The sequence below is a fragment of the Herpailurus yagouaroundi genome, unplaced genomic scaffold (genome assembly GCF_014898765.1).
Source record: "Herpailurus yagouaroundi ecotype Mexico unplaced genomic scaffold, PumYag 186, whole genome shotgun sequence".
NCBI lineage: Eukaryota > Metazoa > Chordata > Mammalia > Carnivora > Felidae > Herpailurus > Herpailurus yagouaroundi.
In genome coordinates, this window is record NW_024412417.1 from 14308025 (window position 1) to 14330964 (window position 22940).

At 39.2% G+C, this 22940-nt stretch overlaps 1 protein-coding gene and 1 pseudogene across 1 annotated transcript in view; one reads left to right on the plus strand and one right to left on the minus strand.

Moving 5' to 3' along the window:
• ATP6V1C1 (ATPase H+ transporting V1 subunit C1) overlaps positions 1–22940 on the plus strand; it is a 48759-nt gene that overhangs the window by 20102 nt on the left and 5717 nt on the right. The window contains exons 4-9 of the mRNA XM_040494161.1: positions 5695–5780; positions 10324–10418; positions 12367–12458; positions 13492–13590; positions 15571–15639; positions 22769–22861. Of these exons, the coding sequence (XP_040350095.1) occupies positions 5695–5780; positions 10324–10418; positions 12367–12458; positions 13492–13590; positions 15571–15639; positions 22769–22861 (534 nt within the window). The remainder of the gene's footprint in view (positions 1–5694; positions 5781–10323; positions 10419–12366; positions 12459–13491; positions 13591–15570; positions 15640–22768; positions 22862–22940) is intronic.
• Positions 8151–9160, minus strand: LOC121042819 (centromere protein N-like; annotated as a pseudogene).

Genomic DNA, 22940 nt, shown 5'->3' on the forward strand with positions numbered 1-22940 from the left:
ACAGTGATTTCTAGAATAGTCGTAGAGTTGTGCAGCCATCGCCACAGTCAGTCACAGTACATCTTCATCACTCTCCCACTACCACCATCACAAACATCCTATTCCTTGCCTCCCCCTTACCCCCTGCCCACTCTCTGGCGCTACAGATTTGCTTATTCTGGACATTTCGTGTAAATGAAATCCTCTAATATATGATCTCTTGTGACTGGCTTCTCTTCCTTGGCATAATGTTTCACGATTCATCCATGTTGCAGCGTGTATTGATATTTCATTTCTTTTTGTTACCAAATAATACTCCATTGTATAGAGGTACCATATTTTATTAATCCATTAATCAGATGGTGGACATTTAGGCTATTTCTACTTTTTGAGAATACTGGTATGGATATTTGTGTACAAGTTTTTGTATACTCCTATGTTTTCATTTCTCTTGGATGTGTACCTAGGAGTGGGGTTACTGGGTCATATGGTAGCTCTATTTTTAACATTTTGAGGAACTGCCAGACTGTTTTCCAAAGTGGTTACACCGTTTTACAGACCCACCAGCGCAGAGTATGGAGGTTCTCATTGCTTCACATTTTTGACAAACTTGTTACTATTCATCTGTTTGATTATAGTCTTTCTAGTGGGTATGAAATAGTGTTTCATTGCATTTTCCTTTTTGTAAAAAATTTTGTAACGTTTGTTTTATTTTTGAGAGACAGAGCATGAGTTGAGGGAGGGACAAAGAGGGAGACAGAGAATCTGAAACAGGCTCCAGGCTCAGCACAGAGCCGGACGCGGGGCTGAAACTCATGAACCATGAGATCATGACCTGACCTGAAGTTGGACGCTTAACCAACTGCACCACCCAGAGACCCCTTTCTCTGCATTTTCAATTTGCATTTACCTAATGATTAATGATGTGTTGAGCATTTTTTCATGCATTTACTGGCCATTTCTGTTTCTTTGAGAAATGTCTATTTGGATTCTTTGCCCATTTTTAAATTGGCTTATTAGCCTTTTTATTATCGAATTCTAAGAGTTCTTTATATATTCTAGATACAAGTCCCTTATCATAACGTGACTTGCACATATTTTCTTTCATTCTGTGGATTGTCTTCACTTTCTTGATAGTGTCCTTTGAAGCACACGCAAAAAAATTTTTTTGAAGATTTTATTTTTTTTTAATTTTTTATTTTTTTTTTAATTTTTTTTTTAATGTTTTATTTTATTTTTGAGACAGAGAGAGACAGAGCATGAGTAGGGGAGGGGCAGAGAGAGAGAGAGAGAGGGAGACACAGAATCCAAAGCAGGCTCTAGGCTCCGAGCTGTCAGCACAGAGCCCTACGCGGGGCTCGAACTCACAGACAGTGAGATCGTGACCTGGGCCGAAGTTGGAAGCTCAACCGACTGAGCCACCCAGGCGCCCCTTGAAGATTTTATTTTTAAATAATCTCTATACCCAATGTGGGGCTCAAACTCACAACCCTGAGATTAAGAGTCACATGCCTTACCAACTGAGTCAGCCAGGCACCTCTGAAGCACACACACACACACAAATTTTTTTTAAGTATAATCTCCGTCTTATTTTTTTTTTAACAGAGAACAGTTTTTCTTCAGTCCTTAAGGACTTAGCTCTTTACGTGGGCTTTAATGGAGGTTGTGGGGCAGCAGCAGCAGATCTAAATCGGGGTGATGGTGTTCGGTCCTTCCGTGCTTCGTGAGAGCGATTCCTGACTACCTTGTGAATGGCACAACTCACACAGTAATGTAGTTTCACATACAGCTTGGGAAGCACCTAGGCGTCGACACTCACTTCGGAAATGTCCTTGACTGCAGCAGCCTCTACTATATTCTGAATAATGAACTTCTTTTTTTTTTTTTTTTTTTAAATGTTTGTTTATGTTTGAGAGAGAGACACACAGAGCAGAAGCTAGGAGAGGCAGAGAGAGAGGGAGACACAGAATCCAAAGCAGGATCCAGGCTCTGAGCTGTCGGCACAGAGCCTACCCAACACGGGGCTGGAAGTCACAAACCGTGAGATCGTGACCCGAGCTGAACTCAGACGCCCAACTGACTGAGCCATCCAGGTGCCCCAGAATAACGAACTTCTTAATGGCCTTGTTCTTGGGCACGGTACGGGCACAGTTAGTGCAGAGAATAGGCTGCATGGGGCCGCGGCCCTTTTTGGCATGACCATTATTCCTTCTTTCTTGGTCATCTTGGAAACCTGAGAGAGTGAAGCACAAAATTTTTCATTTTAATGTCCAGTGTATCTATTTTTCGTTGCTTGTGTTTTGTTTGTCTAAGAAACCATTGCCTAATTCAAGGTGACACAATTTTATAGCTATATTTTCTTGTAAGAGTTTTATAGTTTTAGCTTTTACATTTAGGTCTTACATCCATTTTGAGTTAAGTTTTGTATATGATGTGAGAGGTAGGAGTCCCCACTTCAGGGGTTTTTTTGCATGTGGATATCCAGTTGTCCTAACACCATTTGTTGAAAAGACTATTTTTTTTTTTTTCCATTGAATTGTCCTGGCACCTTTGCTGAAAATCAATTCAACGTAAATGTGAGGGTTTATTTCTGGACTCTCAGTTTTATTTTATATTTCTTTGTATTCCTTATTTCTGTCTTTATGCCAGTACCATATTGTCTTGATTGTTGTAGCTTTGTAGTAAGTTTTGAAATCAGAAAGTGTGAATTCTCTGTGTTTTTCTAAATTTTCAAGGTTGTCTTGGCTATTCTGATTCTTTGCATTTTTATATGAATTTTAGGATCATGTCAAATTTCTGCAAAGAAGTCAGCTGGAATTTTGAGGGGATTGTGTTGAATCTGTAGGTCAATTTGGGGATTGTTGCCATCCTACCAATATTGTCTTTAATCCGTGAGCGTAGGTTTTTCTAAACTCCACTTTCAGTTACTTCTGAAATTTACTTTGTGTTTTAGCTGAAGATGGGTGTGGGTCCTTGATAACTTTTTGCATTTTGATTAATTGGCAGAATCAGCCTATAATCCCTTTGACTCTTGGAATACAGAGCTTTTAAATAGGTAGGGTTTAGGTGAATAGGTACAATTTTGTAAAATACAGAATTTTGGAGAATCTTAGAAATGTGTATTTGATTGAAGCTTTAAGGGAACTTGAAGTCTGTGTAGAAGGATTTCCCATGTGTGCTATTAGGCTTTTCTGAATTGATAGAACCACCATAATGCAGTGTTTCTGGTAATAGAGGCAAATATTGCCTCTCTATATTGATTTAACATACCAACATATAGTAAGTAAATAGACCAGAAGATATACTGATGGTCTTTAACACTGGAGGCAAAGAGGCCAATTAGGAGACAGGTTTAAAGTAGATTAGGCAAGAGATATTACAAGCTTCAACTGAGGCAAGACACTTGGCATAAGAATTAGTAAAAGGATGAAAGAAAAAGTAACAGTACTTTACAGTTACTAATTTCATGTATTCATGGTAGGGCAAATGTGAAAGTAATTATTGATGATATTCTCAGCGGACTGATAGTATGAATCATCTCTTGGTTTCTGGATTACACATTTTTAGTTGAGGAAAACTCTTTGTAGTTGCCATTCCTGAGATGATGGTCTTCCCTACAGTCCCATCCCCACATTACAGTTTCAGATGGTGACAACCAAAGAAATCTGAAGAAGGGAAGTCCCTGAGAATGTAATTATCAACACTTACTTGGATTCTTGTTAATCACCTGGGTGGCTCTATAGGTCTTTCTTTAAATTGTCATTGGGATGTCCTGCATATAGTTTAAGGTTTGTTCACAGTTTTTAGGGGAGGAATCTGGAAAGTATTTAGGGTAAATGCAGTCTGTTTGGTCATGGAATTAAAAGTTGCCTGTGCATTTTGTCTCCTCTTCTGCACTGTTATGCAACTTGTCTTCGTCAGTTTTCCTGAAACCTTTGAAGAATTTAAAAATCCTGTGGTTGTTAGGCCTTGGTAGAATTGACAGATGTTAGCTTTTTAAGTCTGAACATTGTGATAATGTGGAGTAAATTACAGTTTTTACTTACCAAGTAATCTAATGATAAGAGCAGCTTTTAAGGTTACCATGTGTACTCGGACATAGATAACTTTTGTGGAGATGCACAGGGAGATTGTGAAGTTGTCAATTACACATTAAGTGTATAAACTTGACACCAGGCCATTTTATACTCTTAAACTATTTCTGTGGCAAACATATGACCATTTTTACATATTCATAGCAAATGGTTCTGTTTACAAGATGCTTGGGAAATTATATGGGAATAATGGTTTGTCGCCTTTGAAGGGATAAGTGAATTTTGGAGACCTAGGCAAATGTGTGTACAAATCCGAGTTGAAGACTTAACAGCTTTATCATTTTTTCTGCAGTTCTGCTTGATTAGGTTTGAGGTCATTCAGCATAGGATTTTTTCTGGGCCTTATTGGTTCATATTGCATGGAGTTTCTTAGTTTGTCTACCGGTTTACTCTCCCTGCCATTGAGCATATGGTCCTCAGATGAATTGTCAAAAACCCTGTTTGGACCGTGTTATACTGTACTTCTCTGTAAAGTCTGACCTCAGAGGCTGTCTATCTGCAGTCTGGCTTTGGGCCACCTTCCTCGCCCCCCCTCCCCCTCTCAGCCCTCTGGGCAGCCTGGATTCCTCATAATACTGTGAAGACCCATTGGCTTTTCTGCCTCTCTTGATCCTGACTCGGAGGGTGCCCTGTAGCAAGAGTATACTTTCTTCCCATCTTAATCATCCTTTCAAAACCATTCCTATCCTTTATTGCCCTGCTCATGAGTCATTGTGCTTTTTTTTTTCTTTCTAAAGTTTATTTATTTTGAGAGAGAACACGCAAGCTGGGGAGGGGCAGAGAGAGAGAACCCCAAGCAGGCTCCACGTTATCAGCACAGAGCTCGATGCAGGGCTCAAACCCATGAGCCGTGAGATCATGACCTGAGCCGAAATCGAGAGTCGGACACTTAACTGACCGTGCCACCCTGATGCCCCAGAGTCATTAAGACTTTTTGATTCCAGTAGCTGAAAGTGATCCCTTTTTCCTTTATGCTTCTCTTCTCTGTAACCTGGTAATCTCAGTTGGCACTTAACCACACATTGCTTTGTATTTAGTCATTTGTATGTCTTGGTATCTTTTCAACTCGATATTTTGTCTTGTATACTTTTGTATCCCACCCCCCAGGGCCTAGAGGCAGACATGGAACCAGAGAAAGAACACCAAAGTCCAGACACTATGTTTCTAGTCTCAGCTCTGCCATTAGCTGCTTTTGTGATTTTGTGACTTTTGTGACTAAGTCATTTATTCTCTTTATACTTTGGTGTCTTTACTTCTATAAAATGAAGGGATTGATAAGGTGATGTGTAGGTGCCTCAGTAGTTAACGACACCATGGTTTCTCTTTAGCATTGTTCCTAATAGTTAATAGTAGTTAAATAGTAAATAATAGTTAAGAAATAGTTAAATAGTTAAAAGTCTACGGTTACTCAGTTCAGCTTTGCATGTTACGAAACCTTGGTCCCTTCTGTCCTTAAAACATTACTTAAGAAGTTATAACCCATTTGTTCTGTATTAAATAGATACATGTAAAGGGATATATAGTCCAATTCATGTGTGTATGTAGTGTGTTCATTGTAAAGCATGGAATTTAGGTCTTTTTCCTGGAAACGATTATTGATTTTATTTTTTCCCCTCCCAAGGGTGGTTAAGAAAGTGGCTCAATATATGGCTGATGTATTGGAAGATAGTAAAGATAAAGTTCAGGAGAATCTGTTGGCCAACGGAGGTAAGCTAATGTTTCAAGATTTGATGCTGACTTGTATAAGGTGAATGACTTAGCTATAAAAACAAAAAAAGAATGTAAAAAAATCTATAGATAAGGATATTAAATATAATAGAAAGCCACTAAAGATATAATTATTAGTACTGAATTTGGTGATATTCCAGTTACATCTTGTCCCCCTTAACATTTTGTGTAAGACAGTCTTGCATACATAGTAGATAATATAGCTTATGACATAGATGTCACGTCCTTCTAAAAGCAATATTATAAAGATTTACCTGAGTTCTTTCCTGGAGCCAGTTGTTAACTCACATTCACAGTGTTTCTAGGTTATGTGTCTCAGCATTTTTCCAGCTGAATACTTGTCTCCTCTAGCTTTTGTATTTAATAGCATCCAACTTCTAAAGCCTTGGAATAAAAAAATTTTAATTTTAGTGCAGGGGAAATGCCTTTCCCCTCAAATTTTAATATGGCATTTCTTTACCTTAGTGCCATGGAGTAGTCTGCTACTGACCTCTCTGTAGCTGGAAGCTAATAGTTTGCTTGGTTAATAATGACTTTGTAAAGATAGTTTGACCTCACTGTTGTCATTTGTACTTGTATTTGGTGTTCTTTATGAAATGACACTTTATTTTAATTTAGGCTCATCTTTAGTGATATGTCATTATAATAAGAAGTAACCCTTTTCTTTCATTCTGTCCTGTATTGCCTACTGTGATGAATGTCACTGTTGTGATTTTGTTATATTAACATTTGTTGAGTAGAGAGTCCTGGAGTATCATGGGATGTTGACCCATGATTCAGCAAAAGACCTCAAGGGAAAGTGAAATAGAGAAGTTTATTACTCACGGGTCTTGTGGGAGGGGGCACCATATGGGGAGATCAAGGTACAGGCAGAGAGTGGCAGGACCTGGGGCACATGCCTTTATTAGGGTCTGCGGGTGGAGTGCTTTGGGGTTCCCAGGCTAAGCTGGGATTGTTCAGTTCAAACCAAAAAGAGTAGGGCTTTGGCAAACTTTGAGGCGGTCTTGTCTTAGGGAGAAGGCCCTGGGCAGTGGAGGAGAGTGTTTTATCAGTGGGAGTCTATCAGGAACTCACATTTCTTGTCACTCTGCAGGCTCTTACCTAGAACTGCTCCCAAGGAAAAGGCTTCTGTAATTTCTAGTTCCCTGTGGGCCACTTGGCCACACAAAATGGATGCCGAGGCAGCAGTGTGGAGTAGTTTGACTAAGAGTTAACTGTATTTAAAAAAATTTGTTTTAAATGTTTATCTATTTTGAGAGAAAAAGAGCAAGCAGGGGAGAGGCAGAGAGAGGGGGAGAGAGAATCCCAAGCAGGCCCTTTATTTTCAGCGCAGAGCCTGGCGCAAGGCTCCATCTCACGAACCGTGAGATTATGACCTGAGCTGAAACCAAGAGTTGGATGCCTAACCCACTGAGCCACCCAGGTGCCCCTGATGCACCAGTTTTTAAATATCTTCATTCACGAATGGTGTTTTCTTCTCTGCTTTGACCACTGGCTAACTCCGCTCCAGTTTTTCAGTCTTCTAGCAGATGGAGACACTCGTATCTTGTTACATGGCAGTTTTATCTCTACCTTTATTTGGTCCTTGCTTTTCGTTTGCTTTCCCATTTGTCCAAGACTGCCTCACCTTTTAATTTTATCATAATTGTAATATACATTTTTATACCCCAAATCCTTTGTGGAACACAATAGGAAGTAGATTTCGAAATGTTATTAAGAAAGGACATGCTATATTGTGATGATCACCGAAGAATTGCCATCAGACGTAACTGATGTACCAGTTTTGAAATCTTTATTCGCACAAATCAGTGTAGTATGGTGAGTTTGAATGCCATATGTAGGATAAAACAGATTATGAAAAGTATCATACTTACATTGAAACTATTATATTACTGAATCATCTGATATTCTGCGTCCTGCAAACTTAATGGACCCAACTCTACCCTTTGAATGGACCAATTTTATGATTTTCCTAGAAAGTTTTGAGTTGAGGATAGTTTCTTGCTGTTTCTTTCCATGATCCAAGGCTTCAAACAAAATCCTTGGAAACAAGCAATTAGAACCCAGTCTCTCCAGGATCAAGGAGAGATAGGAGTGAGGAAAAGGACACCTTATCGCTTTTTAAAGGCCCTCAATTGCTATGCTTTGCAGGATATGGGGGAGCGGGGTGCATACTGGAGGAGGAAAGAATCAGTCCCAACAAGCATATTGAACATTTCTGGACTGTCAATATTAAGAATGAATTTCTAAAACACAAGTTCATAAACAGAAGCTTTCCAGCTAGCCGTTAACTGAAATGCATATGCAATATAGTCAAGCAAGTACTGTGCTTACAAAACCACAGACATCTTATTTATCTCTGATTTTAAAATAATTCATTCCCTTATTGGGTGAGCAATGGAGAAAGTGGTGTGACTGCAATACCAGCTGGTGCTAAGGATTTCAGTGCTTCCAGAAGATGCAGGCTAGAGAACTTCATTAGGCACCGGAGGGGCTCTTTTCTCTCAGCCAAGATGCCCCCGTGGAAGTCACTTTTGAATTTCATTTCAAGCTTATATTGTGCAAATTCTAGTCTTGGTTGAGGATAGTCTCCAAAAGTTTCTTGAGTCACTCTCTGGACTCTCTCTTTTTCGATTCTGTTTTCATGAATGGTCCTTGAATCCGTGTGCGTGTCCGGCTCAAGGGTTTCTTGTAGAGGTTTGGTGGAGTTGTGAGTTTCAAAGGTCTGACTATACTGTTTGAAAACAGTAGCCTTCAGAGAGTCCAGATACTGGCTTCTGAGGTCCATTTTCACAGTCTTACGGTGATTGCTAGCCACTGTCAGTGCCTGACCCAGAAGGGGTATATTGCTCTTCAGGTGGCAGAAGGAAGTGAAGGCGTAGGGAGTCTGGGAGTAAAACAGCACACAGACAGGTTTGTACTGGTTTGACTTTCTGTGCTGCGTTCCCCAGTCAATTCAGATCCTTACTGCATTCTCCTCAGCGTCTCTGAAGCTGACCCTCACATTTTTTAATGCTCTCCGAAGAATTTTCTCAAATGAACTTTTGAATTGTTCCGTATCAAGAAAGGTCAGCGTCTTCACCTGGTTCTTTACTCATTTGAAAAACATCCCAAACTTTCTGGTGCCGATGAAATTGAGTATAAATGATGTCTAAAAGGGCTGTGTCATGGAGACTTGCACACTTATTCTCACAGAGCAGAACCAAGTCCTGAACGAGAGATTCCTTTCTCTGCCGGAAGTTTACGGTCTGCAGTTGATTTGCAGACAAAAAATCCCAGGCTTTGAGGATTTTCATCATTTCAGTCATTGGGATTTTCAAGATGGTCCTCATGATAAACGTGGCAACAGTTTCATCCATCTCTTTGGCAATTGGAACATGTGGCGGTCGTGGAAAAGTTGCCCCACAAGCCTGGGATGTGGCTTTCTCAAGGTTCCTGCCACACTCAAGGGCCTGATGCCACACTGTGCGGGTCTCTTAACAGTCGGTTATCTCCAGCAGTGTTTCTTCTCGGCCAAGAGTTAACTGTATTTTTAATTTAGTGTTTCTCTAACCTCATTTCTTCTCCTTGCAAATAATAGATGCTGAATAAATACTTAGTAAAACAAAAATGTAGTGATTTATTCTTGCTCTTTGTTACAATAGTGATCCTGACCTAGTTGTTTACTATTTCTGTTAATTTGTGTTTGGGGCAGAAGGATAGAAGGTAGATATGTTAAGTTAGGATGCATTTACTGATCTTGTAGGTATTTGATGAACTAGGACATGCAGTCTAGTAGGTGGAATGGGGATTGACAGTCCACCTGGGTGGCCTTGCGTCTGCAGTTGCTTTTAGAAATAGCATCCATATTGACCCCTTAACATTAATGTAGGAAGAAATTGAGGAGACAAGGATATTTTGATGTAAATTATTTTTGCCAGTTAGCCATTTGGTCTCCTTGATCTTGATCCCATTAGACTTGAGAAGTAAAGTCATCTTGATTACTGAACTTTCCAGGGAATAGTTGTTGAGTGTCTCTTTGGCTTTACATTTTTTATTCTTTTCATTTGAATGTGAAAGGGCCTGTGTTTTGAAGATTGTTGTATAGACTCCTAGAAACGGTTGTTACCTGGTTTTAACAGGTTTATTTTCAGTTTATTTGGGTAGGCTGGCAAAGAAAGAACATACTTGCATCAAATTCTACTTATTGAGGAGTAGTTTCTTAATCTTTGTGTCTGTTTCTCCTACATATGAGGTATATCATGGGTATGTGCATATTCCATTTATTAAGTCATCACGTTAGAAGGAGCATTTATAAATATAAAATTCTGAGTAAGAAGAGATCCAGTCAGATGACAAAGTAAAAATGTTGATTAATCCATTACTGAATATAGTTCCACATTTTAAAAATCTGGACTCTCCAGCAGTGATGACGTTTTTACTGATTTTCTCGATGCAAATTTCAGCATTAAAATTTATTACTGTGTAGCAAACTATGAACGTTCTATTGCTTCTCAGTAATTAATTTATTTCCCTATTTCAGTTGACTTGGTTACTTATATAACAAGGTTTCAGTGGGACATGGCTAAATACCCAATCAAGCAGTCCCTGAAAAATATTTCTGAAATAATTGCCAAGGTAAGATAAAAAATGACACAGGTAGGACACACTGATTCATAGTGGCTTTATTGATTTTACATTTAGCTGTGAAATACTGTTTAGGTTTTGAGAAAGCAACTAAATTATATGTGACTGATATAAATAGGAGGTACCATTACTACAACTTTACCAAAAAAGAAAGATATTAAAAAGTGTTATAGTTTCCAGCGTACATTATCCAAGTTGTGTAGTTTACTTACTTAAGTGGTTAACTTAAATATTACATCAACAGTATTTAAGTAAGGAAAAAAAACTTTAAAATCCTATAATTATTACTGCTACAAATTTTAAGGGTTAACTGAGATTATGTAGAACAGGAAATTGGAATCTATTAAAGATTTAGGAGTCATTCAGCTAGTGATAATGATTACTTTGGCATGTTTACATACAGTACTGCTTCAGACATTAAACTTTACGGGTTTTCTGACACCTTCAGATGTTCAGTATTGACCCTCTACACAGAAAAATGCCTGTATTCATGTACACATGATTTTATGTACGGTTTCAATGAGTACACAGATCCTGAAGCTCATCCATGAACTCACCGAGTTAAGAGTTCCTTTTATATTATAGTCATTGAACTTGAGAGAAAATATAAAAGTCTTACCTGAAACTCCAAACAAGGCAGATAGACAAGGATCTATTAACTGTTTGTCAACATTCTGACCTGACTGAACTGAAAAGTGTAGTTTAAATTACTTGGGCAGACTTTCCTTTTCCTAGCTTTCAGTGACTTTGAGTAAGTGCTGTATAGTTAAATATAAATGAGTAGATTATCAAGGATTTTAAAGCTGAGGTAATCATTATAATATAATGAAAATGAGTAGTTTGATAATATAAAGTGGTGCTCTGACTATGACTGAAGTCTCCTTATTTTTGGTCCAGTTATCAAGGATTTAATCATCATTTTCTGATACTGTTATAGATGAGGAAATAGGCTCAGAGAGGTGAATTGACTTACCATATTGCCACACAACTGATAATGGTAGAGCTGAATTGAAACTCATTCTTCAAATGTTAAATCTGCTGATTTGTATGTTCTCCTTACATTGTTAGTAGTTTTAGGACTCTTTTTGAAAAATCAGCTTCTGTAACATTTATAAATACATCTAACCACAATTTTAATTTAATTGAAAAATATTCTATGTAAGAACAGTGGCATTATGAACAATAAAACTCTGTGTACCTTCATTACTTTTGGAAATTAATCCTTCAGCCTTGTGAATTTAAAGCTTTTTAATTAATAATCTCTATACCCAGTGGCTTAGATTCCATTTATGGTTTAAGATGTAGTATCATAACAGTAATTAAAATATATGTGGACTAAAACATTATCTTTAGTAGAAAAGATTCATATGGAAATTACCAGGGTTATTAAAAATGAAGGAAGTTATTTTTTTAATCATCTTTTAAATTGTGCTTTTACATCAAAAAGAATGAAATCTTGCCACTTGCAACAATGTGGATGGAGCTAGGATGTATTATGCTAAGCAAAATAGGTTAATCAAAGACCAAACCATATAATTTCAATCATGTGGAATTTAAGAAACAAAACAGATGAACATATGGGAAGGGGGAAAAAAGGAGAGGGAAACAAACCACAAGAGACTCTTGACAATAGAGAACAAACTGAGGGTTGATGGAGGGAGGTGGGTGGGAGATGGGCTAGATGGGTAATGGGTGTTAAGGAGGGCCCTTGTTGTGATCAGCACTGGGTGTTGTACGTAAGTGATGAATCACTCAATTCTATTCCTGAAACCAATATTGCACTATATACTAAAATTTAAATAAACATTAAAAAGTTGTCCTTTTAAAATAATAGTTGTTACATCAGCAACTAGTGGTATTTGTTTTTTAAAGTGTTCAGGTACAGCTACTTTATTTCTTTTAGAAAAATTTTGCTTATTTTTGTTTCTCATTTTTAAAGGGAGTGACTCAGATTGACAATGACCTGAAATCTAGAGCATCCGCATATAATAACTTGAAAGGGAATCTTCAGAATTTGGAACGGAAGAATGCGTAAGCATATGTGAATATTAAGAATTGGGCAAGTGCTGAATGAGCTATTGTTGGGGTTTAGTGAATTCCAGTTTATGCTATTTCTGTAATTAAAATGGTGTTTTTTCACTTCACGGAGAAAAATTTATTAATTCAGACTAGTCAAAACAGATGAAGCTGATTTATTCTTGTTTTATAAAACTTGTGAGTTGGGTCCTAATTTGTCCCTTTATCCATTTGTGTTTTCACTGAAAGATTGCCTAAAATTGTTTCAAATCGAATCATAGTTTAATTGCATAGCAATCACCTGCTGCTTAAAAGAATTCTATCAAAGAATTCTATTTGAATTTTATCAAAGAATAATTCTATCAAAGAATGTAATTTGTCTGTTTATCTGTTTTCCAAGTTTAGCTTTTTTACATGTTAGATTTTCCAAAAATAGGACACATTTGTTTTCTTGATCTCATTGTAGTATGACCACTGCCAGTGTAGCTTTAAATGTTTAACTATTCAAGTTACACATTCATATTCCAGAGGGAAAGTTGGTTGGATACTATCAGTGGTACAAACAGGGCAAGTCACTTTCATTATGAAATGTACTGGGAGACCAAATGAAGACTGATTTGATTATTGGGTTAACTAACCAAAATTGCCTAGGATCAGATGATACCTGGGGAGAGGGAGGAAGATCAGAGATTGTCCTTAGATGATGTAATTTTGTAATTATGATGAAATAGGTTTTAATTGGCATACAATGAATAACACTTGCCCAGTCAAGGTACTAGATATGTAATCAGGAGAAGAGTTGAATTACAATAATTAAAGCAAACACAAAGGGAGATACTAGAGGCAAATATTGATAAATGGTAGCATTTCTTTGATAGTGAGGGTGGGAAATACTCAGCTAAATTTAGTCTTCTTACAAAGTAGAAACGTTACCTAAGACTAATCAGTCTCTTGAGGTGTACACATAGTAGATGTGAATGTAATTAGCCTGATACTTCTTATGTTACGGAGGCATGATCAGCCTGATTGTTTTTTTCTTACTCCTCAGAGGAAGTTTGCTAACTAGAAGTTTAGCAGAAATTGTGAAGAAGGATGACTTTGTTCTTGATTCAGAGTATCTCGTCACATTACTGGTTGTGGTTCCCAAGTATGTCTTTTATTACTTTTGCTTGTTAAAATATTAAAAAAATGTTAGTGTCTGATACTGTAATTTGAAGTTTTCCATAGAACTCAATTGTAAAGGGAATATTATTACGTTGTCATTCATTCCATCAACTAACATGTACTCAGGTGGCATGTAAGTAGAGTTTAGTTCGTAATCTGATAATGGAGACATCAATTATAAATTGAGATTCCAAATCAAATTTAGCAGCTTAGTAGAATTCGCTTATTTAAAAATTAAATAATGCTAAATTATTAGATTTTTTAAAAAATATAGATTTTAGATTTTTTGGAGTAGGAAGCTTTTGTTTTTCTGAAAAATCTTTTTTTTTTAAAGTTTATTTATTTTGAGAGAGAGAGAGGAGAGGCAGAGATGGGGAGAGAAAGTATGGAGCTTGAAGAGCCCAATGTGGGGCTCAAACTCCCAAATCTGTGAGATCGTGACCTCAGCTGAAATCAAGAGTTGGACGCCTAACCAACTGAGCCAGCCAGGTGGCCTTTGTGAAAAATCTTTATGATTGGTTAGGATGAATTAAGCCCTTTAAGAAGCAAAGGATAGATTAGATCTGGGGTTGGCAAATTTTTCTGTAAAGGGCCATATAGTTAATATTTTACACTTTGCAAGCCATAGGGTCTGTGTTACAGCTACTCACCTTTGCCATGTCGACTTCGTGGTTGTAGCTGAAAGCAGCCATACACTGTACCTACAGAATGGGTGTGGCTCTGTTTCAGTAAAACTTTGTTTACAAAAACAGTTGCAGGCTCTCGGCATAGTTTGCTGGGTTAGATAACCCTTTGAAATCTTTAGATTAGGTCTTCTGTGTTAATTAACATTTGATCATTGTTAATAAAATGAGGCCTTTCGATACTCATAGGAAGAATTAGAACTCTGTGTGCATGTGTGTCTATGAGAGAGAAACACTTAATGATTTCACTTCTGACTTGAACTGAAGTCTTGCTATCAGGGAATCTTTGGAGGATCCAAACTGAGGTGGAAAAGTTGGGGATTCTTCACAGTATCGGTGTACGAATTCTTCCTTTGCTGTGCTCTCCATTTTTTTTATCTGGTTACGAAATGGGGAGTATTAGAAAATGATGCCTCCTGGAAAGGATGGGAAAGCACCTCCGTTGAATTTACTGTGGCTACACTATCATCTGACTTCTGCTTTTCTCCCCTAACTTCAGAATACTATAGAGCACTGTTTTTTTATAATAAATTTCTGTGTGTCTATGTTTTTATGCATGTAGGAAAATAACCTTTGTGCAGATAAAAGATTTGTCTCTATTTTTATTGAAAATTTGTGTTTAAAATCAGACGTTTTTATAGTTTTCTCTTCGCTATAATTGAAACCTAGGACCTGGGGCACCTTCCATGATGAATTAGTCACTATCCTGACCTATAAATCCTGTAGTTCTTTATATTGCAAACATAACCTTCTCTCCCCACATCCCCAAAATCCGTTGGTCTGTAGAGAAAGTTGTTGCACAATGTTCTGTGGAGCATGGTTTACTGTCACTTAATTTACTCAATACTTCCTGGTACTTTGTGCTTTTGGTAAATAGTTTGATCCAGCCCTTCATAATGGCCAGTGAACAGAAATGATAGTGATTTCAGTATGGCCTTTGAATTTATTTATTTTTAATGAGGTAATGCATTATTGACTCTGAAGTTTGAAGGTAATTTAGAATGTATACTTTGCTTTCCTACCTTTCCAAACTTAGTTCTAGGATGTGCCTCTTTTGCAATAGTTACTGGATGTAAGAGCGTGGTGAACTGTATTTCTTGCTTCACTGCTCACTGTATTTGAAATTCATTCTCAGTAGGAAACTTGAATTTTGCGTGTGACATAGATTTGAAGTATACTTTAGTTGAATTTCCTGTTTGTCCCATATTTTTTTCTGTCTCAACATGGCAGGAGGTAAGACTTGTTTTTCTTTTCCACTACTTACTGTACCTTTTTTGCAGGTTAAACCACAACGACTGGATTAAGCAGTATGAAACACTAGCTGAAATGGTAGTTCCAAGGTCTAGCAAGTAAGTAGTAGTCTTTGTAAAACCTGTTGCTTTCCTAGAATTCCTTTTATAGTTGGGATGTTGGGTTAGGAAATATCTTTTTACCTTTTCTTTGTGGTAAATTTATGGTTTCAGAACCATCTTTTTCACCTCATGAATAAGTTACGCCAACTCTAGTTATCACGATCATAGACCTGAAGGGGATTTTGTACAATATGATCGACTCACTCATGTTTATAGATGTAGAAGTTTGAGGCCGCAGAGGTGAAGTGATTTGCCCAGAGTCGCACATCTCATTAATGGCAGGGCTAGAATTAGAACCTGGGTCACTGGTGTGGTACTTTTTCTGCTGTGCTGTGCCACCTTCTGAAAATGTTTTGTCCGGTATTTATTGTATACCTACTATGTGTCTGCCATTCATTTCTCTTGCAAAGGAAATGTACCAAAATGGCTGCTAGAGTACCATGTTGTTCTGTAAATACTCACCATCACTTTCCAGTGAGCATAGAGACTGTGTAATCTGTATTTTCCATTAAAAATTTTGCATTTTAAATTTATAGATTAATAGACATTATCTAATTTGATATTTATAACAATTCTGTGAAGTAGTTGGAGCAGTTACCGCTCTTGTGGATAAAGAAGTAAAAATGCAAGAAGAATTAAATAGTTATCTAAGGCATATGGCTGCATTTGGCTGTATTAGTGTCCGGTGACAAAGTTAGGACTAAAAGTCAGGTTTTTTAACATTAGGGCTCGTACTGTTGACACTACCTTGTCATTTTTTCCTGTGTTCTATCATTCCACGTGAGGTGTTCTCCGAGGAAGTATTAAATACAGTATATATGCATCGCCCAAGGATTCTTTTGTATGGATACCCCTCAAGAGGTGGCAACATGTGGTGAGAGGAAAGTATAGCAGATAGTAAAGAAGTGGTATTAGTGAGATTGGGCCCATGAAGTATTTGCTTTTCCAGTTTTTATATGGGAGGTAGCTTAGTATAATAGAGTACTGGACCCAGGGATTTGAGTTCTATTGCTGGTTCTGCTACCAACTTGCTGTGTGACCTGGGGTAAGGCTTAATTTCTCTGGGCCTCATTTTCTTTGTAAAAAAAGCATAGCACCTTCCCAGTACACGTTATGAGGTTGTTTTAAGGCTTGATAAGGTATACAGAACATGAGGTCATATGATTATCGTAGTTTCATGAACGTTGATTTTTTGAGAACTAAACCACAAACCTCTGCTCATCACAATTTTTTTTTTTTCCCCATTTCGGGGAATGCTTTCTGTTCACACACCAGCCCTTCACATGGCAAACTGAAGACCAAGGTGGTGTCTTCATATTAGTTTTCCACTGTAGCTGACAAATAACAACTGCATATACCTTTGTACTCTGTAGGCCATTAAAGCCAAAGAGGTTGACTTGGTGTCCAAGAGGCAGGGGAAGGAGGGGACTATGGACCCAGTGCATATGGAATGTCCTCACAAGTTGTATATATGCCAGGCCTAAGGTCCAGAAGAGTGGTGTGGAGACACGTTTCTGATTTACTCTGAAAGAAGGACTCTAAAAATATTACTTCAAAGAGTTACATCTTTTGAAGATTAATTTAGTAGTTTAGAGGAAAAAATGCCAGGTGGGAATGGTTTAGTGTAGACAACACCTGTCTTCTGAATGACAGATAAGTACTCCCTGACCACCAGTCGGTGGAAACATCTGTTCTACCTTTTTCTCAGTTCAAAAGACATCTGGAACCATTGCCGTGAGGCTTAGCTTTTTAAATTTAGTTCCCAAGAACAGCAGCATCTCAGCCAGCACCGTGAATAGCACGATTCACTCGTGGGGGACAGACAGGCTGTAGTGGGTTAGTCTGGAATTTTGTCCGTTGTTCAGGAAAGAACTCTAGGACTTGATGCTGTTTTTTTTTTTGCTGATCATAGTAACTAACATTTTTGAGTAGCTGCTGTGTGCTAGTAATTGTTCTAAGTGCTTTATTTTTAAGTCCTTTGTGAGTAGTAATGCATTCACTTGTCGCTTTTTGGTACGTAAGTCCTTACTTGGGAGCAGTGAAGAGGAGAGTGGAATTGTGAGGTAGGAGGATGGATTGAAAAATACTGTCTTCAAACCTGAAGGAAACAATGTCACTTAAAAAAAAAAAAAAACCTTAGAATCTTGCTATCTGCAAAATTTTCTACTTAACTCTTAAAATTATTGCAGACTTTGAGCCATGCCACTGTTGTGTAGATAAGTGTAGGGATGCGTGTAAATGCCATGCAAAGTTACGGCCAAAGAAGTGGAGGCTGGCTGCTGTTCTGCTTCTTGTTGGAAAGCCTGCTCAAAGAGAGGTGTTTTTCACCACCTAAGTGGTACTTAGGGTTACCAGTTTTCTTCTGACCAGGTCCAATTGCTAGTTAGCTTTTGCCTTTTCTGTGTTTTTGGAAGCAGTACCACAAATGCATTGGTTCTTCACTGAGATTGGTGTTCAGGGGGCTAGAGGAATGTAGCTAGGAAAGCCTAGAAAAAACTTGTGCAGAGAAAAGTTTCCTTTGGGTTGTATAGCTGGGCTTGCAAAGAACTTTTATGAAGAAAAGCAGGAGAGATGCCTCTGCAGTGACATGGGAAGATTGGTTAGGGGGCAGAGAAGATGGCAGGTCTGAGTCTTAGGAGTGAACTAAGAAATCAGAAGTGGCAGGCAGAGTTCAGTGAGCTCCAGAAGCACGGCCACTCACATGGGTTACTGAAAGTGCCGTGAAACACCTGGAAAATGTTGACGTTTCCTTCAGGCCTGGTTACATCTGTGTGAAGATAGTGCTGCTACTTCTGTGTGATAGAACTAAAAGAAGGGAGTGTGTTTGGGTCATTTATTTGAATCTAGTAGAACTTAGGCAAGCTGAGTTAAGCCAAACTGAGCTCCTTTTTAGGCTGTTCCTGGCCAGTTCCTAGCCAGCATCACATCTGGGAAGTGTTTACGTCCATGTTTAATCATGAAAAGATGGTACTTTCTTACCTCTTTCCTCTCCTTCTGGTTTTCATTTCGTTTCTATACCTTGGTCTCATATATCACTTAAGGTCACTGCTTGTTTTGGCTTGGTTTGAAATCCCTCCAGCTTCTGGCTTGTCAGCTCCCTGATCCCTGCCACTCACAGATCTCCAACTCCACTTGATTTTTGCATGCTCTTCCCTTGCCACATCCCTGACGTCTAGAAAGGCTTTACTTTTAGAAAGGCTTGAACGTGTAATCCAGCTCTTGACCCAGAGCCTTTTTTCTTTTGTTGTTTTTTTTTTTCCACTGTGACAGAACCTCCTCTTTGACCTTGTCCACATACTCTAGTCCACCCCTTTACATTGACATTGTTGATTTCCTCCAGTCATGCTGCTTCTCCTGCTGAACCCGGACTCTGAAGTCATCACTTTAACTGTTGTCCTGCATGCACCATCGTCTCTGGACCCTGTGACTTCCTGTGACTTCCTCCCCTCATTAGCCTGTAATGCAGCCTCCTGGCTTCTATGCCTGAATTGCATGAGTGAGACAGACTCTGGTAGCCCTGAGTATTGGCTAGTGGACTTGGGCTCTTCTGTCTTAGTGGGACAACCTGTTCTTCTGTCAGCGCCTTTTCAACCACCCCCAGGGCTCTGGCCTCTGCCTGCGGCTTTGGGACCCTGAAATCTCCGTCTGTGGCCTGGTGATCCCCATAGTTTCGGACTTACACGCCTGGATTTCTCGGGCACTGCACATGTCTGTACGTCGGTAACTACCATAGGACATTGTCCCCCCAACCTCAGCCTCAGTCGCCCATCTCCCTTGTGTGTGTGGGAGCAAGATCTGCCTAGTTACCAAACCAGAACATGGGAGTCCTTCATTTCGAACTCTTCCCTCTCCCTCCCCCACCCCTGCCCCACCCCAATTTAACCAGCTGTGTTATTTCTACCATCCGTAGCATTTGGTTGAACCATATGAAATTGCTATTTGTAGGTCAAAAGTGGTCAGATACCAACAATTCATACAGGTCCACCAACTTAAAGCTGTTCCTCCCCCGGCCCCCCCCCCCCGCCCCCCACTCCCATAGCTACTGATATTGCTTTAGTTTAGACTCCCATCTCTTGCCTGGCCTATTGTAACTGCCATTATCTGGGCTCCTTATCTCCAATATTTTCTTCTTCTCATCAGTCTCCTGCATTGCTGCCATTTTCATTTTTGTGGTGTACCAGTCTGTTACTGGCACGTGTGTGTACACACACACACACACCCCCTTCGTATCCTGTGTTCCAGCTACACTTCTTTCTGGCAGTTCCCCAAATGCACCATGCTATTCCACACCTGTATGCGTTTGCATATGGGCTTCTGCTGGCATGTTCTCTTCTTTGCCTGTCTTTCAGACTTCCACTTGGCATCACTGCTTTTGTGAAACTCTTTAATGTTCTCTGAGGTAAAGTTGGTTTTTGAAATTATTTTTTTAATGTTTATTTATGTGAGAGAGTGGGAGAGGGAGAGGGAGAGAATGAGTGGGGGAGGGGCAGAGAGAGGGGCAGACAGAATCCGAAACAGGCTCCGGGCTCCATGCTGTCGGCACAGAGCCCGACATGGAGCTTGAACTCATGAACTGTGCAATCCCCAGCTGAGCTGAAGTGGGACGCTTGACTGACCGAGCCACCCAGGTGCCCCTGAGATAAAGTTATTAATTCCCTTTTTGCCCCAATATGTCACATATATCTTCTGATACACTGACAACTCTGTATCGTGTTACTTGTTTCTTTCTGTTTCCTTTATTAGACCCGTGTCTTGAGGTCAGAGAACCACTTTGTCTTAGTTTTGTTCCTTTTTTTTTTTTTTTAAGTTTAGTTTTGAGAGAGAAAGCACAAGTGAGGGAGGGGACAGAGAGAGAGGGAAAGAGAGAGAATCCCAAGCAGGCTCCACACTGTCAGTGCACAGGCTGATACGGGGCTTGAAACCATGAGATCCTGACCTGCGCCGAAATCAAGAGTTGGACACTTAACTGACTGAGCCACACAGGCACCCCCTGGTTTTATTCCTAATACGTAGCAAGAGCTGTGCACGTTTATAGAGAGACTCAGTACGTGGTTTTGTGGTGGTGGTGGTGTGTGTGGTTTTTGTTTTGTTTTTGAGGCTGAGTACATGTTAAATGATTGAAAGTCCATTGTACCAAGGACACGTGGTTGGTTTTTTTTTTTTATAAGATTTTAAGAAATCTCTTTCCTGGGGATAGGAAGGAAAAGCAAATAAATGGTTTCTATTTATTTTTTTCTTAATAAGGTAGCACAGCAGGATTTAGTCCTAAAATAAGACTGAATTTTTATCCTGGCTCCCTTCATCATAAGGATTTTAAATACACCAGACAACTTCGCCGTGACCTAGGTCTCTACATGACAGAGGAGCCTGCGTAATAGACACCCTGCTCATGGTCTCAGAGCATGTCAGACATCAGGTGCTTTTGAAATGGTCTTTAAAACAGCAGAGTACCATATGAATTTAAAAGATCACTGTGACAGTGGTGGGATATTGTTAGGGGTCTGTAGTAGCCTGTCAGGTTGGATTTGGATTTCTTTTGATCACAGTGTGCATATTAGAGTCAAGCCTGGTAGACCAGAAGATCATTAAAGGTTTTTTATTAAGTTCTGTCCACTTGGTAGCTGCCTTGCTTTGGATTTGATAGTCACTGGGAGCAGGAACTAAGGGTAATCGTTTTGAGAGGGCACCTTTCATTTAAAAAAAAAAAAAATTTTTTTTTTAAATTTTATTTTAAAGTAATCTCTGCATCCAATGTGGGGCCGAATCTCACAACCCCAAGATCAGGAGTCACACGCTCTGCCGACTGAGCCAGCCAGAGAGGGCATCTTTTAAAAGGAAGTTTAAATGTTCTAAATCCACAGTAGCTGAGTTTCTGTCTGTGTCAGTGATGACAGTAGCCATTCCTCCCAGAGGCATCTGCTGGGCCTATTGCTGGAGAGGAAGACTGAGAATCAGTGGCTTCAGTTCTTCTAGCCATTCTGCATTAAAGCATTGTAGTTGCCTCCTGAATTAACTGCCAGTCAGGCAGTTCTTAGACTTCCTGGAAAAACTAAACTTTTCCCCCCCTCCCCACCCCCTTATTTAGTAAAATATCTTTGAATTCCACAAGCACTCCCTCAGGTTTATAAAACATTTTTTTTCTGATTTTAGAAGTACCATGTTGTAAATAAAAACTAAACAAAACAAAACAAAACAAAAAAAAACCCGATACAGGAAAGATAGAAAGGAGAAGAGACCCCCGCCCCCCACCCCGCCACCCACCACCAAGTGATTCTCTTGCCCCACCATCATCACTGTTGGAACAATTCAGTGTATAGCTTCATAGACCTCATACATGGGATTCTGTACATAAGTAGCTGTAGGTAAGTTTTGAAAGCCAAATCAGGATCATAGTATACATGAACTGTGAAGTTTGCCTTTCCAATCAGTGGGTCTTTCCCCCAGGCATTTCAGATGTATGTGGTAGTTAAAATTTCCCCAGCATGTCTAGAAAAGTCATTCCAGTGATGTCCATGGGAACTGTGACTGGAGGAAGTTCTGATCTTGCTGCTGGGATCTTCTAGAGCCTAGAAGGAAGCCCTGAGATGCATAAAAAAAATCTGAGAGGCATCAGAAGTTGTTTAGACCATTGCATTTGTCAGTTTTTGAGTTAAGATGTGGAGGGAGACAAAGGAAAGATCTGTGGTAGCAGGTACTGGCAATGCAGAGAGGGTGGGCCAGGCCTCAGTGGGCTGTGTTGGGCTGGAGAGAGAGAGAATTTGTTTTCCAGAAGAGAAGAAGGTACTTATTGCAAGAAAGCAGGGAAACTCTGGAAATAAACTGGCTCCTGGTTTTGCCTCAGCCGGCCTGGCACTGTTACAGATGGAAAAGCATGGTCCTTAGAGTTTGGACACTTCATTTGAGTTAATTGTTGGATTTTGTTGGGTTAGAGAGAGGTAAATGTAACATAGGGCTGTGAAGGCATTGTAAATAAAAAATCGTAAACACAGATGGTTAGCATTGAGGTGGTTTGGGAAGAAGGGCTGCTGCCCTTTACTGTTCCTCCTCCTCCTGTTTGTGAAGTCTGCCCTCAGTGTAAAAGAGAGGAATAAATATCAAACTTTAAATGGACTTTTTTCCCCCATAGTGTACTCTCAGAGGACCAAGACAGTTACCTTTGCAATGTCACCTTGTTTAGGAAGGCAGTTGATGACTTCAGACACAAAGCCAGGGAAAACAAGTAAGATTATTATTTTTTGATTTTTAATTTGTTGATTGCCTATATACACAGAGTGGACAATTTTGGTTTTCTCCCCACC